At 48.2% G+C, this 26,791-nt stretch overlaps 1 protein-coding gene across 1 annotated transcript in view; it reads right to left on the bottom strand.

Annotated features, from left to right (window-relative positions):
* Positions 1–26,791, bottom strand: part of LOC146789040 (collagen alpha-6(VI) chain-like) — a 748,331-nt gene that overhangs the window by 38,886 nt on the left and 682,654 nt on the right. The window contains exons 35-36 of the mRNA XM_085631021.1: positions 17,404–18,072; positions 13,487–13,553 (exon numbers count right to left, since the gene is read on the bottom strand). Of these exons, the coding sequence (XP_085487147.1) occupies positions 13,492–13,553; positions 17,404–18,072 (731 nt within the window). The 3' untranslated portion in view covers positions 13,487–13,491. The remainder of the gene's footprint in view (positions 1–13,486; positions 13,554–17,403; positions 18,073–26,791) is intronic.

The following is a 26,791-nucleotide window of genomic DNA, read 5'->3' as shown; positions in this document are numbered from 1 at the left end:
ACAGTGCACTGAACTAGGGGCTTACCAGTAAATCAAATATGCCAATCATGGAATCACCAATCCATCATAACAATTTACAGGGAGAGCATATGCACTTTAGCACTGATTAGTAGTGATAAAGTGCCATAAAACCAACAAACACAGGTCCAAAACAGGAGGCTAAAAAGCAAAACGTCTGGGGATAAACCTGCTGGAAAAGCCAAGTCTAACATGCATGAAAGAGTGGATTGTGCTGGTTTGGATGAAGTGCCTGCCCTTATTCCTGGGACAGAACATCCACCCGAAGGGAGAAGCTGAAGTGGAGGGCAGATACTCACAATCAGAAGTTCAGAAAAACAAATATTCCTAGCACAATACAGGGCTGGTTGTATGATGGAACCCTGCCTGTATTTACCTTGCATGCCTCTACAATGCAGTCACTACCCTGACTGCGATGGTACAACGCACTACTTAACCATGCAATTCGTTACAACTTGCCTTAGGGGGGCCTTGACTTTGGAATAGTATAAATTACTATTCCAACTCCAGGCTACACAACAGTAGGATAAGTGTTAGACTTAAAAATCCAACACCAGTCCAACAATGCGCCCCTAAACAAAATTGTTTGTAACGATTTGCAGGTTAAAGGAAGGTGTGGTAACGTTGCAGTTGGGGTAGTGACTGCATGGTAAAGACAAGATGTTGTTGTGACTGACTGCGGGGTAAATGATGTTTCCCTACAGGGCTACCAAAATAACCGGTACTTGATTCTACCTCACTTCACTCCGAAAATGTAGGATCAGAGGGAACGGAAGGAGTGTGTACAAAATACCAAAGTCCCACTGTAGGTGGAATGCGTCCCGCAGACACCCGTGAGTCAGACAGGCGTAGTAAAAGCAGAAACAGTGAACTGGCCAATTTGAGTGGAAAAAGAAAGAGAGGAGTCATAAAAGAGATTTCTGGCAGTAGTGACTGTGACTGGAGCAGGGGTGACCCCAAGCTCTGTGGGCCACCATAGAGAAGATTACAAAATGGGGCGCAGCTCGCCCCAACCAATCGCACTGCGAGCTTGCGCCATTATGGCTATAATTTTTCTTCTCCTCAATAATCCATGTAATCCACACGCTCGACCCCGTCTTCTCCTCCAGCAAGGACATCTCCTTCAGCCACGTAACCGGACTCCACTGGACGGACCACAGCTGCGTCCACTTCAGCTTCAAAAGGACCACGCTCCACCACCACCAGCAACAGGGCCCCCGCAGAAGCTGGAACAAGATCACAGCCTACCAGCTCGCCGCATCCCTGAGCCAGAACCCTCCCGCCAGCTCAGCGAACCCCAACCAAGCCGCCAACAACCTCACGAGGTGGATCAGCAACTGCGCAGACGACCTCGCCCCACTGAGGACCCCTCCCAGCAGACCCGGCAACAAGAAAGCATCCTGGTTCACCGACGAACTCAAGTGCTCCAAGAAGACCTGCCGAGCCCTCGAGAAAGCCTGGCGCAGAGACCCAACACCAGACAACATGACCACCCTCAAGCTCGCCACTCGAAAACACCACCAACTGATCCACGCCACCAAGAAAACCACATTCAAGGAACGACTGGACAACAACGCCCACAACAGCAAGGAACTCTTCAACGTCGTCAAAGAGCTCTCCAACCCCAGCGCCGGAAACAACGACATCACCCCATCGCAAGACCTCTGCAACTCGCTCGCCTCGTTCTTCCACAGCAAGATCGCAGACATCCATAACAGTTTCAGCACACAGCCGACGCACCCTACGACCGCACCAGCGCCCCCCACCACCACCCTCCGCGCCTGGACCCCGATCAACACCGAAGACACCATCCGCACGATGAACTCCATCCACTCCGGATCACCAACCGACCCCTGCCCTCACCACGTCTTCAACAAGGCCGACTCCGCCATCGCTCCCCATCTACGGGACATCATCAACGCCTCCTTCCACACCGCCACCTTCCCAGAGAGCTGGAAGCATGCCGAACTCAGCGCCCTACTGAAGAAACCATCGTCGGACCCCACCGACCTCAAAAACTACCGCCCCATCTCGCTCCTCCCGTTCCCGGCCAAAGTCATCGAGAAGACCGTCAACAGACAGCTGGCCGCCTTCCTCGAGACGAATGGATCACTCGACCACTCGCAGTCCGGCTTCCGGGCCAACCACAGTACCGAAACCGCCCTCATCGCAGCCACCGACGACATCCGAACCCTGCTCGACAACGGGGAAACAGCGGCCCTCATCCTCTTGGACCTCTCCGCGGCGTGCGACACGTTCTGCCACCGCACCCTAGTGCAGCGCCTCAACAACATCGGAATCCAAGAGAAGGCAATGGAATGGATCATCTCCTTCCTCGCCGGAAGGACACAGAGAGTCCGCCTCCCCCCGTTCAGATCAGAAGCCACCGAAGTCATCTGCGGCGTACCTCAAGGATCGTCACTCAGCCCGACGCTGTTCAACATCTACATGATCCCCCTCGCGGCCATCGCACGCGAACACAACCTCAACATCATCTCCTACGCCGACGACACCCAGCTGATCCTCTCCCTCACCAACGACCCCACCACTGCCAGAACCAACCTACACGAAGGGATGAAAGACGTAGCCGAGTGGATGATGAACAGCCGCCTGAAACTGAACTCAGAGAAGACGGAAGTCCTCATCCTGGGATCGTCGCCCGCCGCCTGGGATGACTCCTGGTGGCCCCCTGCCCTGGGCAGCGCACCCAAACCTACAGACCACGCACGCAACCTGGGCTTCATCCTGGACTCCTCCCTCTCCATGACCAGACAAGTCAACGCCGTCTCCTCGTCATGCTTCAACATCCTACGCATGCTACGTAAGATCTTCCGGTGGATCCCCACCGAAACCAGGAAGACGGTCACCCAGGCCCTCGTCACCAGCCGACTGGACTACGGCAACTCCCTCTATGCCGGAACCACCGCAAAACTCCAGAAAAGACTCCAGCGCATTCAGAACGCCTCAGCACGACTCATCCTGGACATCCCCCGACACAGCCACATCTCCGCACACCTGAGAAACCTGCACTGGCTCCCCGTCAGCAAGAGAATCATGTTCCGACTCCTCACCCACGCGCACAAAGCTCTCCACAACCAAGGCCCAAGATACCTCAACGACCGCCTGAACTACTACACTCCCACCCGCCGGCTTCGCTCGACCAGCCACGCCCTCGCCGCCGTCCCCCGCATCCGAAGAGCCACAACGGGAGGAAGATCCTTCTCCTACCTGGCCGCCAAGACGTGGAACTCCCTCCCCACCCACCTCCGCCTGACCCAAGACAACCTCGCCTTCAGGAAGCAACTCAAGACCTGGCTGTTCGAGCAGTAGCGGACCCCCCTACCCCAAGTGCCTTGAGACCCTCCGGGTAAGTAGCGCGCTATACAAATGCTTGATTGATTGATTGATTTATCGAAATCTTTTACTCCTCTCTTTACTCAAACGTCGACTGTTATACTTCACACGCGGTACTCAATGCCATTTTCCCAGATTTCTTCTGTTCGAACTGTGCCCCTCCGGACCTCTCGTAAGAACATGATTGATGCAGGGTTCATTAAAAAGGCAGTGTTTATTCATACACCCAATACATTTCGGGCTCAGGCACCCTTCGTCAGGGGTCACTGCCACGAATTTCTAAAAACCAAGATTCTGAGTCTCCATTTCAAAAGGAAGCGTACCATAGAGAAGGACACATGGAGGAAGAGGTTCCAAAAATCAGAACTTTGGTCGTCACGTAAGTTTAAGGTAGCTGCTAGATATCCAGTCAGATACTGCTTGCATACAATGACGGGACTGGTCTTGGGTGATTTTAATATTATTGCTGATGAATACAATGATTTGTGTATCATCAGCATAAGCCATAAGGTACAAGCTGAAGGAACGAATAGAAGAAATTGAAAATGGTATAGATATTGTATTGGATGGGTTTTAGGGAAGAGTCTTGGGAGACCCCACAAGTGATGGTGAGAGGAGTGGAACAAAAAGGTGGGAGATAAACAGTTTAGGTATGGTCAAACAGGAAAGGCTTCAAAGAGGCTAGGGCTTGCTTGTGGATGTCGCTATTCTAGAGGCTAGAGATAAAGATGTGAGACCATATAGAATGCTGCAGAGAGATCAAGTAGGATGTTAGAGCCTTCCTGATCCAATATGGGGCAGGTGTTGTTGCAGACTACAAGTAGTGGCATGTTATGTTATGCAGATTTATGGAGCGCATTATCATCCAGTAGGGTATCCTGGTGCTGAGCTGGTGTGAGTCTAGCCAAACCTATGGCCTAGTGGAACTACTCAAAAAGCCAGGTCTTCAGTTTCTTGCAGAATTCAATAAGAGAGGAGGCGCTTATGTGTAGCAGCAGGTAGTTCCATGATTTAGGAGCGATGCAGGAGAAGACTCGACTGCCAGATCTGGTTTTCCCTATTTGTGGGATGCGTAGGAGTCTGAACGAGCTCAGATGTCTGGAAGGTTTGTAAAAGCAGATGCGGTTGTTGAGGTTTGCTGAGCCAGTGTTATGTAGTGCTTTGAAAATGTGGGTGATGAGTTTGAAATGTGCTTGTTTGTGTATGTAGAACCAGTGGAGCTCCTTGGGTGTGGTGTGATGTCAGTGCAGAGTGGGTGGTTGAGAGTGATTCAGGCTGTCGAGTTCTAAATGGTCTGCAGCCTTCTGGGAGCTTATTGTTGATCCCAGCATAGTGGTTGTTCCCGTAGTCCAGTTTACTTATGACAAGGGCGTGTGATGGTATTCTGGATGCTAATTGGGAGCTATTTGAAAAAAATATGGTGACAGCATTGACTTAGGCAGTCATGTTGAGTTTGCTGTCAATGATGATCCAGAGGTTGTTGGCGTTAGTGGCGGGGGTGGGTGTAGGTTGTAGATCTGTTAACTATGAGATGGAGTCTCACGGTAAAGTGCTCATCCTGAAAATCATGATTTCGGTCTTGACGGTGTTCAGCTTCAGATGGTTGGTTTTCATCCAGTGGGCAATTTCAGTCATGCAGGCTTTATCCTGGTTCAGGGCGTCTTCTCTCTGAGGGAGAGAATGAGTTGTGTGTTTCTGGCATAGAAGAGGACTTTAATGTTGTGAGAGTGGATGATGCCCAGGAAGGATGCATGCGGTATTCCACAGATGAGGGCACGGGTGTACAAGGTTTAAGTTGCCAAGCTGACAGACTAGGTTCTTCCAGTCATGAAGGAGCAGATCCATTGAAGTGGGTGTCCTTGGATTCCAATGTTATGTAAGCTTTGGATTAGAATGGTGTGGGATTGCATTATACGCTGCTCAGAGGACCAGAAGGATGAGGGACGCTGTGTCTTCTCCATATAGAGCAATGAAGATGTCATCGATGGCGGTGATGAGGGCAGTGTGTGTGCTGTGGTTGGGTTTGAAACAAGACTGCATGGTGTCGGGGAGTTGGTAGTCATTGAGGTATTTGGTGAGGTGTCTTTTTATGATTTCCTCTAAGACCATGACTGGGAATGGTAGCAGGGAGATCTGTCTGTAGTTGGCCAGTGTTGTACGTTCCGCGGAAGGTTTCCTCAGCAGTGGGAGAACAATTGTGTGTTTCCAAGCAATTGGAAGGGTGTGGAAGAAGTGGATGCATTCAGAGTGGACAATCAATCAATCAACGGCATTTGTATAGCGCACTACTCACCCTAAGGGTCTCAAGGCACTGGGGGGGGGAATGTTACTGCTCGAACAGCCAGGTCTTGAGTTGCTTCCTGAAGGCGAGATGGTCCTGGGTTGTCCGGAGGTGGATGGGGAGGGAGTTCCATGTCTTGGCCGCCAGGTAGGAGAAGGATCTTCCTCCGGCGGTGGCTCTGTGGATGCCTGGGACAGTGGCGAGAGCGAGGCCGGCGGAGCGGAGCTGGTGGGTGGGCTGGTGGAAGGTCAGGCGGTTGTTGAGGTACTTTGGGCCCAGGTCGTGGTGGGCCTTGTGTGCGTGGGTGAGGAGTCTGAACGTGATCCTTTTGTTGACGGGGAGCCAGTGGAGGTCTCTCAGATGTCCAGAGATGTGGCTGTGACGGGGGATGTCCAGGACGAGTCGAGCTGAGGCGTTCTGGATCCGTTGGAGTTTCTTCTGGAGTTTGGTGGTGGTGCCGGCGTAGAGGGTGCTCCCGTAGTCCAGCCGGCTGGTGACGAGGGCCTGGGTGACCGTCTTCCTGGTCTCGGTGGGGATCCACCGGAAGATCTTTCGAAGCATGCGCAGGGTGTTGAAGCACGAAGACGAGACGGCGTTGACTTGTCTGGACATTGAGAGGGAGGAATCCAGGATGAAGCCCAGGTTGTGTGCATGGTCCGTAGGCTTGGGGGTGGCACCCAGGGCAGGGGGCCACCAGGAGTCGTCCCAGGCAGAGGGTGATGACCCCAGGATGAGAACCTCCGTCTTGTCTGAGTTCAGTTTCAGGCGGCTGTTCTTCATCCATTCGGAGACGTCTTTCATCCCTTCGTGTAGGCTGGCTCTGGCAGTGTCCGGGTCGTTGGTGAGGGAGAGGATCAGCTGGGTGTCGTCAGCGTAGGTGATGATCTTGAGGTTGTGTTGGCGTGCGATGGCTGCGAGGGGGCTCATGTAGACATTGAAGAGGGTGGGGCTGAGCGATGACCCCTGGGGGACGCCGCAGACAACTTCAGTGGCCGTTGACCGGAACGGGGGGAGGCGGACTCTCTGGCTTCTTCCGGCGAGGAATGAGGTGATCCACTCTAGGGCCTTCCCTGGATTACGGTGTTGTTCAGGCGTTGTACCAGGGTGCGGTGGCAGACGGTGTCGAATGCTGCGGAGAGGTCCAGGAGGATGAGGGCCGCTGTTTCCCCGTTGTCCAGTAGGGATCTGATGTCGTCTGTGGCTCCGATGAGGGCGGTCTCCGTGCTGTGGTTGGCTCGGAAGCCGGACTGCGAGTGGTCGAGGGAACAGTTGGTCTCAAGGAAGGCGGCTAGCTGTCTGTTGACGGTCTTCTCGATGACTTTGGCAGGAAACGGAAGGAGCGAGATGGGGCGGAAGTTCTTGAGGTCGGTGGGGTCTGCTGTAGGTTTCTTCAGCAGGGCGCTGATCTTGGCGTGTTTCCAGCAATCCGGGAAGGTGGCGGTGTTGAAGGAGGCGTTGATGATGTCGCGGAGGTGGGGTGCGATGATGTGGTCGGCCGAGTTGAAGATGTGGTGTGGACAGGGGTCCGTGGGCGATCCGGAGTGGATGGTGTTCATCGTGTGAGTTGTGTCTTCGGTGCTGACCGGGGTCCAGGTGTGGAGGGTGGCGTTGGGGGGCGTCGGTTCGGTGGAGGGGTTCGTGGTTGGAGGGCCGAAGCTGTTGTGTATGTTGGCTATCTTGTCGTGGAAGAAGGCTGCGAGAGAGTCGCAGAGGTCTTGCGAGGGAGTGATGTCGTTGTTTCCGAGGTCGGGGTTGGAGAGCTCTTTGACGATGGTGAAGAGTTCTTTGCTGTTGTGGGCGTTGTTGTCCAGTCGTTCCTTGAAGGCTGTCTTCTTTGTGGCGCGGATCAGTTGGTCGTATGTTGGTTCAGATAATTTGATAGTAGTGTCTCAGAGTGGATTTCAATGTGCTCTTGTTTGCAATTTACTAGCTCATGCTCCATTTGCACGCCAGTTGTTTGCAGTGGTATTTCATCAATCTTAGTTCCTCAGTGTACCAGCTGGCCTGGGGTCTAGATATTGTTCTAATGCTGTGTTTTAGGGGTCCCAGGGAAACAGAGTAGGAGGGATCCAATTATTTTAATTCTTGATGGCTCCAGGGAGGCTGTTGCTGTATTCAGGTCAGTGGGTCTTGAGAGCAGTGTTCCAATCCATGTAAGTGATGCTGTTCCAGTTTCAGAGGGCTGGTCTATCAGTGGTGCATGTGGGCGTCCCAGTGCTAGCAGAGCCGGTGGCCGGAAGAAATGACACTAGACAGATGTAAAAAGCCAGGTTTTGATCAGCTTTGTGAATGCCCAATGATCGTGAGTGCTGCGGGCAGCCTGAGGGATAGAGTTCCACAGTGCAGGGGCCTGGGCTTTGAAGGCATGACCCCCTGCTCTGCATCAGCAGACTCATGGGACGCATAGAAAATGTTGATTGGCGGAGCGGAGCGCGCGTGTAGGAACATAGGCGGTGCAGAGTTCCTGCAGGATTTGGGGACCCTGGCGGTGCAGAATCTTATGAGTAGTGCATAGGGTTTTAAACTGAACTCTTTGTTTAATGGGCAACCAGTGAAGATGGTGGGGAAGATCGGAGGTGTGGCACTGCCTAGGTAAGGCAAAAATATTACGTGCTGCTGCATTCTGTACTCGTTGGAGTCTTGCGGTGACTGTTTTATTGATGCCGAGCAGGAGGCCATTGCAGTAGTCTAGTCGAGATTGGTCCACCGATTGCACTATTAGTTGACGGGTAGGAGCATCGAAGAACCCCAAAATGGGTTTGAGGCTGCGCAGGAAGCCAAAACAGGTACTAGCCACTTTTTTTTACATGAGGCTCAAAAGAGAGGGCAGAGTCAATCAGAACCCCTAAATCTTTAACAGCGTTTTTTGGTTGTGGAGGGGAGCCCAGGGTCGCAGGCCACCACTGGTAATCCCCTTTGTGGGTGTCACGGCCTACCAGAAGCAGCTCCGTTTTGTCAGAGTTCAACTGTAGGTAGTTGTTTGTCATCCAATCTGAAATGGCCAGAACATCTGCATGGAATTTCAGTTTGTTTATGGCCGGGTTGTTGGTAAAGGTGAACATCAGCTGGGTATCATCCACATAATATACCATTTTGATGTCACGTTCTTTGGCTAGAAGAGCCAAAGGGCGGACGTACATGTTGAACAACGTGGAGCTCAAGGAAGAGCCTTGGGGAACACCACAGCTTAGTTGGTAGATACTAGACAGATGAGGGGGGGAGTGGACCTGGAAGGAGCGCTCTGATAGAAATGAAAAAACCAAAGGAAATGATGGACGGAGTGTTGAACATTGCAAGCACTCCCCCCCCAGTCAACTGATCTGGGTTTAATCCATCACCGTTCTTTAGCCCACTCTGCCACCCCAGTTCAGACATGGCCATATGCAAATCAGTCTGACCCTGTGCCTCATGGGAACAGTCCAGCCCGAACTGCCAAGCCATGTCTTCCCTGGACCGGAAACAAGCTTCCTAGGACCGGTTTCTGGCAACTGATCTGGGTTTAATCCATCACCGTTCTTTAGCCCACTCTGCCACCCCAGTTCAGACATGGCCATATGCAAATCAGTCTGACCCTGTGTCTCATGGGAACAGTCCAGCCCGAACTGCCAAGCCATGTCTTCCCTGGACCGGAAACAAGCTTCCTAGGACCGGTTTCTGGCAACTGATCTGGGTTTAATCCATCACCGTTCTTTAGCCCACTCTGCCACCCCAGTTCAGACATGGCCATATGCAAATCAGTCTGACCCTGTGCCTCATGGGAACAGTCCAGCCCGAACTGCCAAGCCATGTCTTCCCTGGACCGGAAACAAGCTTCCTAGGACCGGTTTCTGGCAACTGATCTGGGTTTAATCCATCACCGTTCTTTAGCCCACTCTGCTCACTTTGCCACTGGATTCAAGCAAGCCTGGCTGAAGACGGCTGAAATGCCAGAAACCGGTCCTAGGAAGCTTGTTTCCGGTCCAGGGAAGACATGGCTTGGCAGTTCGGGCTGGACTGTTCCCATGAGGCACAGGGTCAGACTGATTTGCATATGGCCATGTCTGAACTGGGGTGGCAGAGTGGGCTAAAGAACGGTGATGGATTTAACCCAGATCAGTTGACTGGGGGTGAGTGCTTGCAATGTTCAACACTCCGTCCATCATTTCCTTTGGTTTTTGCTCTGATAGAAATGAGGCAAACCAGGCCAGAACCCTGCCTTTGACCCCGGTCTCCTCAAGCCGTTGGAGAAGGATCTTATGGCAGACTGCACTGAGATCGAGTGAAAATAGTGCAGACGTACTACCCTCATCTAGTGTTGCCGACAGCTGCTCTGTGGACTCTAGATATTTAGTCAGGATGATGTTAACATGGGATTCCATAATCTTGGCCAGATATGGAAGCAAAGATATCGGTCGGAAATTCTCTGGCAGAGATGTATCGAGAGTGGACTTCTTTAGTAGTGGGACAACTTTGGCATGCTTCCAAGATTTAGAAATCACTGCTGAGAGGAGGGAGTTGTTAATAAATTTCCGTCCCTCCAACATAAGGCAGTTGTGGAATTTCCCGAAGATATCTGGTTTTACTGGGTTGTCGATTTGACTTTGGCTGCTAAAGTATCTAAGTCTTCAAGAGACACAGGTGGCAGAATTTCTATGGAGTGTGGGGGTGTACTCGGGGTAGGGGTTGCCATGAGTTTGGAGGAGCCTTGCCTTGTGTCAAGTGCACTGTAAATATGTTCATCCTTATTGATGAAGAATTTTGCCAGTGAGTCACATTGGGTTTTGGAAGATATGGTGTCATTGGTTCCTGTTGGAGTTTGCAACATATCTTTCAGGAGGGAGAAAATGGTTTTAGAGGGGTTGGAGCTAGAAGCAATCGATACTGCATAGAATGAAGCTTTTGTCTTTTGAACTAAATTATGGTAGATTTTTATGGCCTTTCTGTAGGCATTTTTAGCAGTGTCGTCATACCTGCGCCTCCAAGCCCGTTCCAGAATTTTAAATTTTTTATTTCCCCCCCCCCCACCCCCCGAAGGATCTCATTGTACCAGGTGTGTGTTTGTGTGTGCCTAGCCACTGACAGTTTCTTCGGGGAGCTGCCTCCGGGTCAGAAGGCCAGTCTGGGCGGGAGGTATTTAGATTTGACAGAAAAGTGGTTTCGTCCAATTTTTGCCAAGGACATTTCCAGAGGGGTGGGTGAGAGGCCCTCAGGATGGTGCCTGCCAAGTCAAGACACATGGAAATAAGGAACAGGTCTGTCCACGTCAGATCCAGTAGGTGGCCAGCTTGATGTGAAGGTCCCTCCACCAGTTGAGATAGTTGGCAGGCCTCCAGATCACCCAGGAAGTTAGAGATCTCCTGGGAGTCCCTGCATTCCAGGTGAAGATTAAGATCGCCTATAATATTTAGATTAGCCAATTCTAGAGCAAGAGGGGAGACAGTATGCACCAGAGCCTCTTGAAAGGCCCTGGCTGGGCTGGGTGGGCGATAGATAAGGAGCCCAGTGAGGGTAAAGTTATGTGATATAGAGATTTTAAACCAGGTTGTAATTGCCATGGAATCTGCGGTAAGCCAGGTTTCTGTCAGAAATAGTATATCTGGGGCAGAGTCTAGGAGAAGATCAAATACGTCAGCATGGTGTTTTGCCAGTGACCTGCATTTAAGGCTGTATGTAGTAATTGGTGTAGAGCCTGGGACCTCATGGGGATGACTGGGGCCCAACATGACTTTAAACCCACAGTTGTTGCACTGTTTCTGGGGGGTGTCATGGTGCCATTAATAATGCTTGCAAGGCTCTTTGGGTTGTAGGGCAAGCAGCTGCTCCCGTGGGTACTGTAGCTTTTGGGGAAAACCAGGACCAGGAGTCCTGGCGCCAGGCACCGTACGGGTGCAGATGGGCTTGCCTTTGGCGTACCAGCGGTGTGCCTGCTGCGCGCATCCGCTGCGTGTCCGTGGCGGCATTCGGTTTTAATGGTGGGGAGCAGTGAAGTTCGCCCGCCTCCTCCACAGCCCAGAAGTACGTCACTGGCATAGGGGAGCAATTGATCCGGTCCCCGCCCTCCACTCAATCGGCAACAACCGCGGTGGACCGAGGTCGGGCCGGTGAGTACAGTGCCAAGTGCGCGATTTAAAAGTATTTCAGCAGTTAAAATTGTTAAAAACTGTATTTCTTAAACAAGCTAAAAGCTTGGGCAGTGTGATCGCAGCAGAACAATTAGGCAGCGCGAGCACAAGTCAGGGATAGGGCAACAAACCCTCTAGCTGCCCGCTCCACTGCACGTCCGTGGCGGCATTCGGTTTTAATGGTGGGGAGCGGTGAAGAATGCCCGCCTCCTCCACAGCCCAGAAGTACGTCACTGGCATAGGGGAGCAATTGATCCGGTCCCCGCCCTCCACTCAATCGGCAACAGCTGCGGTAGACCGGGGTCAGGGCCGGTGAGTACAGTGCAAAGTGCGCGATTTAAAAGTATTTCAGCAGTTAAAATTGTTAAAAACTGTATTTCTTAAACAAGCTAAAAGCGTGGGCAGTGTGATCGCAGCAGAACAATTAGGCAGCGCTAGCACAAGTCAGGGATAGAGCAGCAAACCCTCTAGCTGCCCGCTTCGGACTGGTGCGAAAATGCTGAAATTAACGAGGGTGGATCTGTACAGTAGACTGGTGTGGTCTTGTCAACTCACATGTGTTCTAAGTTGGTGAAAACAGATGCCACGAAGTGTCTATTGAAGTGGGTAGCTCCCTTTAATATTTGGGTGAAGCACAGGCTTCCAAGGTCTTCGATAAATGCTTTTGACTTGGATTTGGAATGGTCTTCGAAGTGCAAGTTCAGGTCTCAGAGTACTATATAACAGCTAGCTTCGAGGGCGAGTATTATCCCAAAGCCCATGATGGTGTTGGTGAAGTTGATGTGCAGTCCCAGTGGTCTGTAGATGAGAGTGCTACTTAGGGTGTAGTTGGATGTGACAAGGAGCTTGAATGACCGGAGTTTCATGCTGGAGGATGACATGTCCATAGAGGTGGTGCAGCTGAGGGTGAACTTGTCGATGATGGAGATTCCACCTCTGGGTTTGTGAAGTCTGTCTTGTAAGGTGATCTTGTAGCCGCAGGGAGAGTGATGTCATGCAATGTTGGGTCCTAATGTGGTGATGTCAGGGGCCGATGCAGGGTTCAGCCAGTTTTCCTTGAGGATAAGTAAGCATTGACCGGTATTGTGCAGCAGGTCCCAGATCTCTGTGGTGTGTTTGGTGAGTGAGCGGGTGTTGAGGAGGAAGCATAGGAAGGAATGCAGAGTGTTGTGTGGGCGGTCACAGGACTGTGAATGTGAGAGGGATGGGTTTTGGGTACTGTTGATGGGGGTGTGGTGAGCTGTTGGATGTGGGTAAGTGAGCGACTGCTTGTAGGAAGTGTGTTGTGTGATGCAGCAAGGCAGCATGTGGAACAGCGGCTGTAGTTGAGGGCAGGGACGGTCGCAGCGTGGTAGTTATGGTAGAAAAGAGGACTAGGGTTCCTGGCACTGGACGTGGTCCAGGTGCATTTGGCATGTGTTGGGCACACTGACGATGCATCCGCTGTAAATATCTGCACCATTAAGTAGGTCCTGGGAGTGGGGTGTTCCTAGATTTTTGCCCTGAGCTGGGCCTTCAAGGCAGGACCTTTTTCAATTCAAAATTATTACTTTTCAACTCTTCCTAAAAATACTTAGGGAACGTATAACATGCCCGCAAATATTCCTTGACTGGAGAATAGTAAATAAGCTTCCTGGAATATATGACCACAACACAGCATGACGATAGAAATGTGTTTTCTTTAAAACTGCTAGAATGGAAAAAAAAATCATAACTCACAAGTCTTTTTTACCTTTCTCAAGATCTGGCCCCGGCACATTGTGTCCTGAGGAATTGTGGTGGGTATTTGTTGATTCCACCTGCCAATGTGATAACAGTTTGTGAGTTTGCAATTTTTATATATGAGAAAAACCAACAACTTTCATCTGTACATTTATAAATATAAGTCCTCATTTTTCACATGGACATACACAGTAACACACAAGATACACCCTAAATATAGTAAAGCTCCAAAAGCTGGCTAACCCAATCTAACTGCATATTGATATCTGTTGCAAGAATAAGGAATGCACATCTGCTTGTTTGTAGCTCATCTAGCAACTTCCATGTAAATTGCACACTATTTTGTAGATTGTGAATTCGCTATAAAATAAACATATTTTTAATTGGGTAATTCTCAGGACCAAACGGCGGCTTTATCAGGCGTGCCTAAGTGGATAAATGAAAACGCATGAAATAAGTATTCTGGGCCAGCAGGTCCCAAAAGATCTGCCTTAGGTGCTCCTTGAAGTATACTCCTGTTATGTCTCATCATTGTTTTCCAGTATTTGAGAGTTCCACAAATGTCCTCGAATCATTTGTAAAAACTCCCTAAATCCACCTAAGAAAAAATATTTCTTTGTGTAAATGAACTCTCACCCACTGATCACTGCAGTGGAATGCTTCATCGTAGCGTTCTCCCTGATAACAACTGTATCCAGTTGGTATCTCTTTCAACCTCAACCCTCGAGGGAGCATTGGTGTGATGGGTGGGATCTTGAAATGTAAAATTTTCTACATGGTACCCTTGGTTTAGTTTTTCAATAAATGGTCAGTGTGGTAAGAAAAGCAGAAGGCAATGCCTTTGAGATTCTTTGAAGGGTACAGTAAAAACAAAAAGTCATGAAAGAAAAACCTAAGAACAAGAATATATACTCCACTCATTCATTCAAAAACATTTTTCTGTCTTTTTTTTAGATATAGAATGCATAGAATTTCTCCCGGATCGGTTTGTACGAATGCTTTCAGTGAATGTGACTCAGCAGAATGTGCTTGGTGGAATAAGTTACTCCTAAAAGATTCTGGGGAATCTAGGGATCTGAACTAGTCTTGAGGAAAGCCATGTGACAATTAGTTGGCAAAAACGGTGGCTGAAACATATAGACCAAAGTAGATACTCGAGTGATAGAATCTCGAAAAGCTTTGAGGAAGTTCTATGTGCTGAAATGATTGGGTTGGCCCCCTCTCTGTGGTTGGTAATGAAACATTGTGAAGCTGAATCAACCCAAGTATACTGCTTCTCTACCCCCTTAAACTGATTAGCCTGATATGTAAGTAGCTTTAAAAAAATACTACAGCTCATGCATGACAGAAACCTGCAGTAAGTTCATCTGTCTCTGAAATCCATTGTACTTCCAAATATTTAGGCACTTCTTCAACAGAACAGACCAATTGTAGTAACGCATAAAGCGAATAGATACAAATTGAAGATGCAGTACATCTTAACATGATCTATGGCAGTTCCAATAGAGGGGCTGTGGCCAGAGGAGGGCAATGGCACATGAATGGTGTTATTGTCGTGGTGTCCAGACCTTTTAGAAAGAAGTAGTTGTGACAGTCACCCTCGTCCAAATGATAAATCATGTGTTTTCAGGTGTGGTGATATTCAGCTCATCTTCCTATTTGCCACTTATGAGTGGTGTTTGATGTATTCATGCATAATTACCTGTAGATCCATAAGACACTGTTTCTATTTCACCCTTTATTGAAAAAATCCTCAAGGTGTGACAACTCTCTAGTCACCTTGATGTGGGGTGTCAGTGCCCAATGTTATAGTTACACCAGTTAGAAGTGATCCCTAGGCGTTAGGTGGAACAAGTCCATGAACGTTTAAGTTTCTTTTGCTTTGTATTGTTATGTGTCTCCCAAGACTGAGGGTCCCACCTCCATTGGGCAGAATTTCTAACTAATATGCCAGGGAGAAGTTCTGGGTTGTGTGCTATTGGTCTTAGATGAGAGAACAGTAGTTTAAATCCATCCTGCCCAGCAGTCAAATAACAATGGTTGAGTAGGGTTTAAATAAACTGAAGGTAGGAACCCCAGTGTTTTCTATATTTATGTGGGAGCCATGGTGCATGTTGGAGACAAAAGTGGGAGAATGTCTGCTGCAAGAACACCCACGGTTTTGTTGAACAAGCTGTAGCCCATTCTAAGGCAGGGAGGATTTGTGCTCCATGGATGTAATTGTCCTCATAGGAAAATCTGAGCCATCAATTCCCAACCTGTTGGAAGAGTGTAGTCATTTTAATTTGTGGCCTTTTCCCACCCTAAAGGAATTTCTCAAGCCTCAGATGGATACATTTAAGAATTACCTGGGGCATCCAGAGAGGGCGCTTCTGCACTATGAATAGAATCCTCTGGGGACAATTTGTTTATATCTCACCATCCTCGCAAGCCAGGAGAATTCAAGTGACCCCGCATGTGAAGGTCTTTGAAAAGGGTGTGTAGCAAGCCAGGGAAATTGGTATTATAGATGTCCTCCAACCTTCTAGGGAGCTGAACACCAAGACATTGGATAAGCCTGCCCAACCAGAAGAGGCTGAACTGTTGAATAAGTAGGGAGCCCGATTACTGAGTCTTAAGCCCATACTCACTGATTTCTCAGACTTTATTTTAAACCTGGATTTATAAGAAAAGTTATTCAACAACCTTATTAGCACCGGCAGGGATGGTCAAAAAACAGATGTCGTCAGTAAACATTATGGCTTTGTGATTTTCCATTTTAGTTCTCACTCCACTAATTGCATCCAAGACTTTACCTTTTTGGATAAGGAGTTTTAGGGAGAGAGCCAAGGCTGATGGATAAACTTCACAACCTTATCTTGTGTGCCAACTTAAGGGAATGGATGCAGATAGTTTGCCATTGTTTTTGCATCTTAAACAGCAGATACCGAAAATGCTATTGACTGAAAATGATCCATTTCCCTTACTTCAGTCTGCTGATAAAGCACTGTTATTCATGCCCAAGTTCTGAAGTAGCTATAGCCATGGACGATGTTTGATTGTGGTAGACACCTATCAACAGAAAGCACTTCCTCTCTAGCACTAAAGCAGAGAGAACATTCTTAAATTTAATAGGAATTGTTATGGTATTAATGTTGTATTGTATTCATCATGGACAGTGTACACATCCCCTTTAGGGGTAAGCAAAGTTCTAGGACTAATCAATTGAAATTAGAAACAGCCCAAGAAGGCCCTTCAAGACAGATAGGCGATTATGTGTTCTTTATACGTGGCTCTAAACTAATTGGACAGTTCTTCTTAGCTAGCACTAGCTGGTTGATGGTAGTGGACAACCACCATAGCAAACTAACATCTATTTAATGTTATGAAATTACATTAGCACCTCTACCACAATGCTGTGAGAGCTCTCTGAAGGCGCACACCCGTGATAAATCCTGTGCTGCTAAATTGAGTGAGTTTAACTACAACTGTGATGACGTCTCTGAAGTTTCTGGCTTTGGGGGGCCAGCAGCTTCTCTGAGAATTTCGAAAGGTTGTTTAGTTGCTCAAGCAGGTACTTCGGTACTTTACCTTTTAAACTGTTTTGTAGCAACCAAGGTAAACACCTCCTAAGCTCCTTTGAAGGACAGAACAGCATTACCTGTTTAAATAAATATTGAAATAAAAAAATTGCAGATTGCATCTACCACAATGCTGAGACCCTACTGATAAACACTGTGATACTTTGACTAACCGTGACCGGGATTATGTTAGACCAATAACTAGATACTGAAACTAAGTACCCACAATGTTCCTATTTGCATCTCACACCTGGTCTATAGCAAACTGATTGTACCAATTTCTAAGAATTGCAGATGACTACATCAATGTGCACACATCATGACAATACATGCATTATTCATAGACGTATGAAATGTAAACACTTACGTCTAAGTGCAATCACAAAGGGTTGAACAAAACCAGATGCGTATTGAAAGTCTGGTTTATGAAGTCGTCCAAGCTGAACCAGGTGATGATCCACAGGATGACTGGCTAGATCTTCCAGCTCAGCCCTATTAAAGTGCGGTCCCACTGACACCACAAATATCGCAGAACCCTGGCATTTGGCTTTTAAGGATGCCTCCTTTAGAGTCCGCTTGTCCCAATGACTCGACTCACCAGCTGATATCACAAATAGGATCTTGCTCTTTCTTGGATGGGGAGCTTTTGACAACATATTATCAACTGTCCAATGCAGAGTTTGCCCAACAATAGTAGGACCACTGAGCTGAAGGACAGACTCTTGGATATGTCTCTTCATGTGGTTTTTGTTTCCGTGCGATAGCAAATCAAATTCCACATGTGGGTTTCCAGTTCTACTTGTGGTGTTTCCATGGGAAGCGAGCCTCACTAGTGCTACTCGATCCCCGGCAACTGATGTTTTTGGCTGCTTGGCAATGTCAAAGTTATCTATCAACGTAATAAGGAGATCTTTGGCTTTCAACCACTGGTCCTCTACCACATTCTGGAAACTGTCCAAAAGGAACACAACGTCGGTACCTAACTTCGGTGGCGGGTCAATATCCTGCTGGCACGAGGGGTCCGGTTTACATCTGTCTACAAAACATGACAGAGATACATGGTTATTGTGTCCAGGCAAATACTATAAATTAGATCACAGTAAAAATAAGCATTTAACATAGATAGATTCATACATACTTTAGGGAACACTAATAACGCTAAAGTAACAGCCCTGCACCACTCTCCAAACCCAGCTTGCCCTCCAATCACTCAGTGTCTCCTTGCATCCTAGAATCATACATAAGCTGCTCCAGATCAAACTAAAAACTTTTTCCTTGACTACTTTTGTAAGTTAGATCTATGGCCAAAAGCATTGGGCGAGCTGGTGAATGGGGTCTCTATCACTCTCTTGTTGTGTGATGCATTTCAGATGTTCAGAATGGATACTATCAGAAATCTGATGCTAAAGCTGACTGAACATCACAAACCTGCAGGGCCACTGAGCCTATCAACAACTGTTCTACACACACATGTACTCCTGTCAAGCAATGAGTATGTCAAGCATTCTAGAAGACTTGTAAGAAATGTGGAACACCTCTGTGGTCTCAGCCATCAAACAGCAAAAACATTCACCCGCATCTCATTGAACCTGACTCATTCAATTAACACACCAACAAGGCCATACACTGTATGGAAAGCAATGTGATGTCATACCAGTGGCAACATATGCTGTGCACAAGCCAATAACACAGCATTACTGCTCTCTGCATCTGTTAAGTTTTCTTCTGCTTTGTTCTGTCCTTTTTCTGTTATCCATCTCCTCACCAGCACCCACACTGCTTGTCACCCTTACCTTTAGTTGCCTCCCTGACTCTTGCTCTCCCTGCATATCCCTTGTACCACTACATCTGTACTTCATCTTCCTCACCATAAAAGGGTTTTCAGATTTCGATTGTATTAGAGGTGCCAACATCTGGTATGAAAAGTGTTGCTGGGACCCAATTCTTATACCTGTTCATGAACATCTCGATCCCTGTGACTAAAAAGTTTCTTCGCCACTATGAGGAGCCTCATGCAACATTCCCTTATGAATGGGGAGGTTTTCGTGTGCCAGATCTGCTGTTATAATTCTTGGCGGCTCAGTGCCAATTTCCATGCCATTGGTATCATGCAGATGTTCAATTACCTTAGGCGAAACCTGAAAGGGACCAGGCGAAGCATCCTGCTCTCTTCTATCCTCCCATTGGGCACACCGAGGGACCCCTCTGACATACAGACCTTATCCACTACTAGTTAGGCATGGGGAAAAGTCTGCTGTTTCTTAGGAAGGGGCTTAATTTTTTCTCCTGCCATCCCACTGACACAAACCTCTGACATCATCTCATGACAGAAATACTGGTACAGCGTACATTAATTGCCCTCCAACTACACCCAATGGGGGTCCTATTTCTGGACGGCCATGTCATCAGCCACTCGGACACTGTCCACTTTATGGACGCCATGTATAAGGACACTTCATATTCAGATGACTTCACAATATTCTGCTTGATAGGCTACTGTCTTTCCCGGTGGAGATGGATGACTACCCTCCATTGACCAGTCTCATCCGCAGAGGGGATGAGACTGGTCTTCAGGCTCTACCAAGTCTGCGTTACATTGAAGCCGGACTGCACCAGCGGGGGGTGGGGCAGGTAAGCATTGGAGCGTGACCTGGGGAGCCTGATACCTGAATAGACCTTGCGCTATTGTACCCAAACAAAGCTCATAACCTGCAACCGTTGGCGTAAGCTTTTGCATTACAAATTTCTCTGCACATACATTTCTCCTTGTGGTCTAGCTAGAACTTACCCTCCTTGAGAGCATCACTGCCTTAGGCTGACAACGCCAATTTCATGCACTTTGCGTGGACGTGCCCATTTAGCCAAACACATCGGATGAATATCCTCACCCTTGTGTCCACCATGATTGGTAATACCCTTACACCTGACCCCCTACCAGCCTTACTGGGCTACATCAAGGGTATTCCACCAAGTACACGCAGATTCACTGCCATTGCGATGTTACTCGCAAAAAGATAGCTGGCAATATGCCGGGGTAATAGACTGACGCCGACTGGTTAAAAGACATGCTTTATTGTGACACTACGAGAGAAGTGTATGTCACGCTGCAGCCCCCCACATCATGACCCAAATATATATGGTGACCGATGCGTGATTACTTATTGACATTGGACCCTGATGCTTCCGATTAAGATAACATGAGATCCGGACTTCTCTATGTGTTGTACATCGTGGTTTTGCACGTTGGGCGTTGTTAGACCCATATTGCAGACAGCTACAGATCTACATTCTGACCACTCAGCTGTGCCTAATGTCTTCTTATTTACCTGCCCAATTAGATGACTAGCCTATGTTTTCTTTTTATTGCAATATTCCATTGATTCTGCCTGACTAGTGACATGCAATCACTACTGGATATTTGTATGTTTGCTAGGCTAATGTTCTTGACATTTCAAATGAAAAATAAACGTTTTCTTTTTTTGAAAGGTGGTGTTGGCACAATTATCTTGATTGGTTAAAGTGGTCATAAACAGACTAGAGAGAGAGTGCTAGTGCCTTGAAAACTAAGTCTCTCTTTGGAGTTCCAGAGCACTAAATGCCACCCACGATTCAGCCTGCAGAGGAACATATCACAAATCATTCTACATTTGGTACTATTTTTCTGCTGTTCCTCTACGAAATGTTCACGTTTCTCTGACACGTCACAATCACTCAGTCATTCATTCTCTCACTTATATTTTGAGACATAATGGTCATGCTATTTTCCTCCAAAATCACCCCTTCACCATTGACATCGATGTCTCACCTCCCACCCTTTCACTTACTTAAGCCCTCCACTATATAGACCCACAAAAGCCCAGTGAAACAGTCCTCAAGTACTTGTGTACTCACACTGCTGCTCAATTTAGAAGCACATGGCAATGGCGCAAATAATGGTAGGTTCCAGAGGGTTACCATGTGCAAATAATATTAATTGGAGCTTAACTTCACCCTGAGAAGGTCTACAATGTCCACAGCAATCACCCTTGCAGGGTCCACAGCAGGGCTCAGGTGCTGCTAACAGACTGAGTCCGCCATATCTTAAGTGTGTCCCCTGTCCCATCCAGCAAGCTGCTCTATGGATTCTTTGCATTCGAAGGCTTTGGAGGCTTGAAGATAGAAGATGTAGAGAACCCCTTTTTGGTCAAGGCCAGAGGTCTAGTCCAACCTAACCTACTGTTTACTGGACATTCATGTTGCGGGGCTTAGGAAGGGACCACCACACATAGCTCATGGAAGTAGGCAATTGATAGTTTTTGGTAGTTTTTAAAACTCGTAGAGTGGCCTTCTTATAAACATTTCCAACTATATGATAAAATTGAGACAACTGACCAGAATGGGATAAACCTCCTAATATGAGGATTCAAACACCATCAATTAGAGAACAGCAGTGACTGTTAGCAACCAAACTTATCACCTGTTCTGCACCAGCTTGGTGGATACCTCTCTGGAGAGATCACAATGTGGCTTATCTCTCTAGAAAACACCAAAATAAATACACAGGAGACCCTACTGCTGAGGCTTCAGCTGCAGCTATCTCTTTTTCCTGCAAGTCCTTTTCTTCTTCACATAAACTTTGCTTGCAGGTCCTGTCCTCTTTCTGCCCAGCAGGCCATGTTTTCCTCTTTTCCCACTCCCTTCCATCAGTTCCAATGCACGTTGTTCCAAGAACCTACCAACAGTTCCCCATTCTCCAGCAGTTAATGTTGTCCTCACCTTGCACACTCTTTTCCGTCATCACTAGGCTCTGCCCCCCCCTTTCAAATTCTTGCTGGGTTGATGTCCAGCTTTACTCCTGCTTTTCCAAAACCACCCTGAGCATGGACAACACTCATACTCTCTAAAACAGACATGTTAGTTTAGAGAGTGTATTTACATTGCACACACATACATCACAACACAGATATGCCACTTAATTTTGTGTCAATGCATTCACAAAAGCACACATCTCTAATCACACATCTGGTATACAATACCCATCTCTACACAGAACTGTGTACCCATCAAAGATAGCAAAAATATACCACATGGATATCACAGTGTTGAAAGCAGTATTCTCCACCAGAGCACACCATGCACTATGGTACAATACACTGTATTACGAAAGGAATTATACCATACATTCATTACACAGCTGAAATGTGGCTTCATTTGCAATATGGCACTCAACATCTTTTTTTTTTTAAAGAATTTTTATTGATATTTCCCCAACCATCGCAGCATTAAATCAACGTTACATACAATAGCCTCGTGCAAGAGAGCTAGGCAACTCAGGACAGTGCAGGAGAAGTTAGTTCCGCAGCATTTTCTTCCCTATGGCACTCAACATCTTTTGTGACAACAGACATCTGTCTGCAGGGCAATGGGCAAATATTTTAGAAGATGTTGTCCAGTGGCGTAATAAAACTTGAGGGGGCCGACCCTGGAAAGTACATGGAGGGGCCTCCCCTCTGGAGTCAATCGGATACTCTCAGGCCAGGGTACTGTGCTGAGTGGGCCCTCAGTAGCTCGGGCCCCCCGCACCGTAGGGGCTGCGGGGTGCCTGTGTTACACCACTGATGATGGCTGCACAGCGGTTCTCACCAAGACTAGGCTCCAGCACTGCTGGGGCCAAGATATGAAGCCTAGGGAGTCACTCATTTCCATCACAGGAGCTGAGCATGCCCAGTGTAGTTACAGGGACTTGTGCACAGAAACATGATTGGTCCCTTATCTGTTTTAATAGACAACTCTAGCTGAATGTTACAAGGGGTGTCTTATCTGCTATGAAAAGGGTGCACTAGTAGATTGATGGAATGTAAGACAGAAACCCGCATGCATTTAACACGCATGCCTTCATCATGCCGTCATTAAAATGAATGCGTTGTTAGTACTCATTTGTTCAGCACGCATATCGTTATAACGACTTGCCTTAGATGGGCACTGGACTTTGGAATAGGATCATTTACTATTACAACTTAAGTCTGCGCAACAGTAGGGAAGGTGTTGGACTTTAAATCCAACAACATTCCACAATGCGCCCCTTCTAAAGCAAGTCGTTCTAACGACTTGCGTGCTGAACGAATGTGTGCTAATGACGGGTTTGTTCTATTGACAACGTTGTGAAAGCACAGCGTGATTCTGGCTTCGTTCTACAGGATGTTTCCCAGATTGACGACCTTGAAGACTGCAGAGAGCACTGACGCTGCTTGAGTTCTGTCTAAGCCCATGGGAAACAGTAGGGAATATGTACCAAGCTGAATACCGCACCAACAGTGACCAGTGAAAACAAGACCTACATATATGTAACCGGTAATGGATAAATGTTAAGTGTAACCACTGGATCTTGTGCTGAATAAAATTGCTAAATACATAAATTAATGCATAAGGAATTAGGTCCAGCCCTCTGGTCTAACCTATCAAACGTGAAGCAGCTTAAGAAGTGATCCATGCAGAGATGTAGAGCAAGGATCCAAGATGCATAGATACCCAACATGGGGAAGCATTTGCAAATCTGTTGTAGCTGAAGGACAGAGGGAGAAAGTCTACATGGACAAAGGCCTATGAGACGAAAGAGCAAATCACAAATGGGAGGCATTGTTCTGGCTCAGAAAGAAGCTCCAGGTACATGCTGTTGGTGGGATAGTTGGAAACCCAAAGGATGTAGACGCACATCCAATCAGGGTTTATCATTATTAATTGTCACTCCATTGCAGCAGTTCAAAGAAAAACATTAGCCACACTTAAAATTCCAGAAACAGACTGTCACTAGACCAGAGTCTATTTAAGTCTCAACCCAGCAGCCATCTTCCTCTTTTATCTGCTGCTCCTTAACAGCTAATTATCAGGTGTGAATGGGTTTACATGTTTAGCCCTCGAGCTGTATTTAAGATTTAAAGACTGTTGAATTTATATCATAGTGTATTTACTGTGGTACTTTGCAATAGTTCTTTCTTTTTCTGTTTAATTTTGCATTTTAGCGTTAATGTGTTACAGAGTAATGTTAAATTTGTTTCTTTGATCCCAATTTATTGGATTTATTATTCATTATTTAGGCAAGTTTTTGAAATTTGAATATTATAAATCGTGTCTCACCATTTACTTGGGCCGGAGGGGGCACGGCAGTAACAGACTCAGAGCGAGGCATTTGTTATGTGCACTTGCTCTAAGGAGACATGCGCAGTGAGGCTTCATTCGGGGCTTTTGGACGCAGAGTGTTTTGGGTGGCGCAGGCCTCCCTTGTTTTTGTTTGTGACATCATGACACTTGGTACATGTTTTGGTGGCCATTTACTAAACCAATGATTTTCAGCATTTGAAGTCGATTTCGGCCACTTTGATGCAGTTTTAAAACACGGTTGTAGTGTCGCGGTCTAGTTGACGCGCACTACGTCAGGGCAGGAATGCGCGTAGCGGCCATATTGGACGCTACTGCGCATGCGCGAGTCAGCGCGGCGCGAGGGAAGCGTTCGGAGCGTGTTGCCCGGCGCTCTCTCGGTGGTTATGAACCTAAGTGCTAATAAAGGCATATAAACGTAACTGGCAAGTCTCCTGCACATCCTTGGGGGTAACCTACAACTACACAGTGCCAATAGCAACTTTACAGTGGCGATGAGGCTCGGACAGAGAGGACCCTGTGTTACCCAGGAGGGAGGTGCCCCCAACCTGCACATAGGAGGAAGACCTACACAGGGGGACGACATCCCATGCGGTAAGCAGACCGGGGAGGTCAAGGACAGACGCCAACGCACCGGGAGAGCGCGGCAGTGGCAGACAGACACCAGAGGGAGGCACGTGAGCAGTAAGCGTGCCGGCCACGAGGTAGAGGAACGTCGAAGGCGAACCGTAGTGAGGCAGCAGAGACCCTGGCGGAATGGGGCGGAGACGGCGCAGGCAGCTCCGACGAGATCCTGGTGACCCGAAGAAGGGGGGAGAGGACAGAAGCGCCTGGTAGCCCGAGGAAACAGGCGGAAGCCAAGATGAGCGCGCAGGCATCAGCATTAACGACGCCAGTCCCGCTCCTTCCAAGGCCAGGAGAACCCCAAATGAAATGGGAAGACTGGAGGGAGTACTTCAAAAATTACCTAGAAGCACTGGAAGACGAGAACGAGGAGGCGTTCTCCAGTGCCAGGAGGAAGAGGATACTCTTACACAATCTGGGACCAGAAGGCATACGGGTATTCCAAAACCTAACACCGGTCGCCAGACAGGCAGCGGACACCGACGTGTTCAAACACGCCATTGATGATTTGGACAACCACTATCGTCCCGCAGTGTGCACCTCCATCGACCGCTACAATTTCCAGAAGAGGGAGCAAGAAGCGGGGGAAACAATAGACGACTATGTAGCGGCGCTGAGGAAACTTGCGATAACATGCAAATATGGGGCATTACAGGACGAATTCATTAAGGACCAAATCGTAATGCATACGACAAGCAAGACAGTGCAAGATAAACTGTGGGCGAGTGGAGAAGCGACGCTGAAAGACGTGATTGCCATAGTGAAAAGGGCAGAACTGACCAAGCGCTGCGCAGAGGCAGCAAAGAGAGACCAAGCCCCGAGACTCACGGTAAATAAGGTGGACGATGCGGACCAGTATGGACGAGGAAAAACAGTGCCGGGAGAATACAAAGGAACATACAAGGGGAAAGGAAAACCGGGACAACCGTGGAAGCAAGAAAAGGGAGAAACGGCGAGGTGCTACAGATGTGGAAGCCCGAGCCACGTGGCGCACGACAAACGGTGCCCCGCCTTCAGAGCCAAGTGTGCGTTCTGCGGCCTAGTCGGCCACTATGAGAAGGTGTGTCGAAGGAAAGGGAAACAACGCGCGGTGAAATTTGTGGGGCAAGACATAGGAAAAGAAGAAGACGGCCAGGAGGAAGACGATGAAGTCCTGTGTGTGGAAGACCAGGTACTAGGCATCGATGGGAGGAGAGCACGCAAGCCCCAGTGCGACATGCTCATTGGAGGAGTAGGAATCACCATAGTGGCGGATTCAGGGTCTCCTTACACGATCGTCCAAAGATCGGTGTGGAACGAGAGGTTCAAACCCACACTTGGCACACGTCTAGAACCACCCGACATACGACCGGTCACCTACACGGGGGAACCCATTCCGATGGTAGGATTCAGGAGACTACTGTTCCAGTTTAAAGTACGCAGCGCCCACTGTAAACTGTACGTCGCGGAGAAGGGACCATCAGTCCTTGGGTGGATGGACCAAGGAGAGTTGGGCGTACAGCTGAATCCAGGAGGGGACACCCAGGTGCTGGTGACGTTGGACGGAAAAGAGTCGACGGCAGCGAAATGGCGGTGTGGACACCCGAAAGTATTTGGCGGCAAAATCGGTAAACTTGAGAAGTTTACCCACAAGATTGTCCTCAAGGAGAACGTCAGCCCTGTTGCGCACAGAGTAAGGAACATACCGATCGCAGTGAGAGAGGCAGTGCAACAGGAACTACACCGACTGGAGGACGGGGGAATCATCGAACCGATCGACAGCGCGGAGTGGTTGGCGCCACTGGTAGTGGCCATGAAACCGTCAGGCAAGGTGCGCCTATGTGTGGATCTCCGAGAATTAAACAAGTGCATCGTGGTAGAAAAATTCCCATTACCACGCATAGAGGAAATGTTGGCCCGCATGAAAGGCGTGAAATGGTTCTCCACCATCGACCTACAATCGGCATACCACCAGGTGGTGCTGCATCCCACGAGCAAGAAACTGATGTCATTCATAA

The sequence above is a fragment of the Triturus cristatus genome, chromosome 10 (genome assembly GCF_964204655.1).
Source record: "Triturus cristatus chromosome 10, aTriCri1.1, whole genome shotgun sequence".
NCBI lineage: Eukaryota > Metazoa > Chordata > Amphibia > Caudata > Salamandridae > Triturus > Triturus cristatus.
The sequence above is the reverse complement of the archived record's forward strand: the minus strand, read 5'-3'. Positions and strand labels throughout refer to the sequence as shown.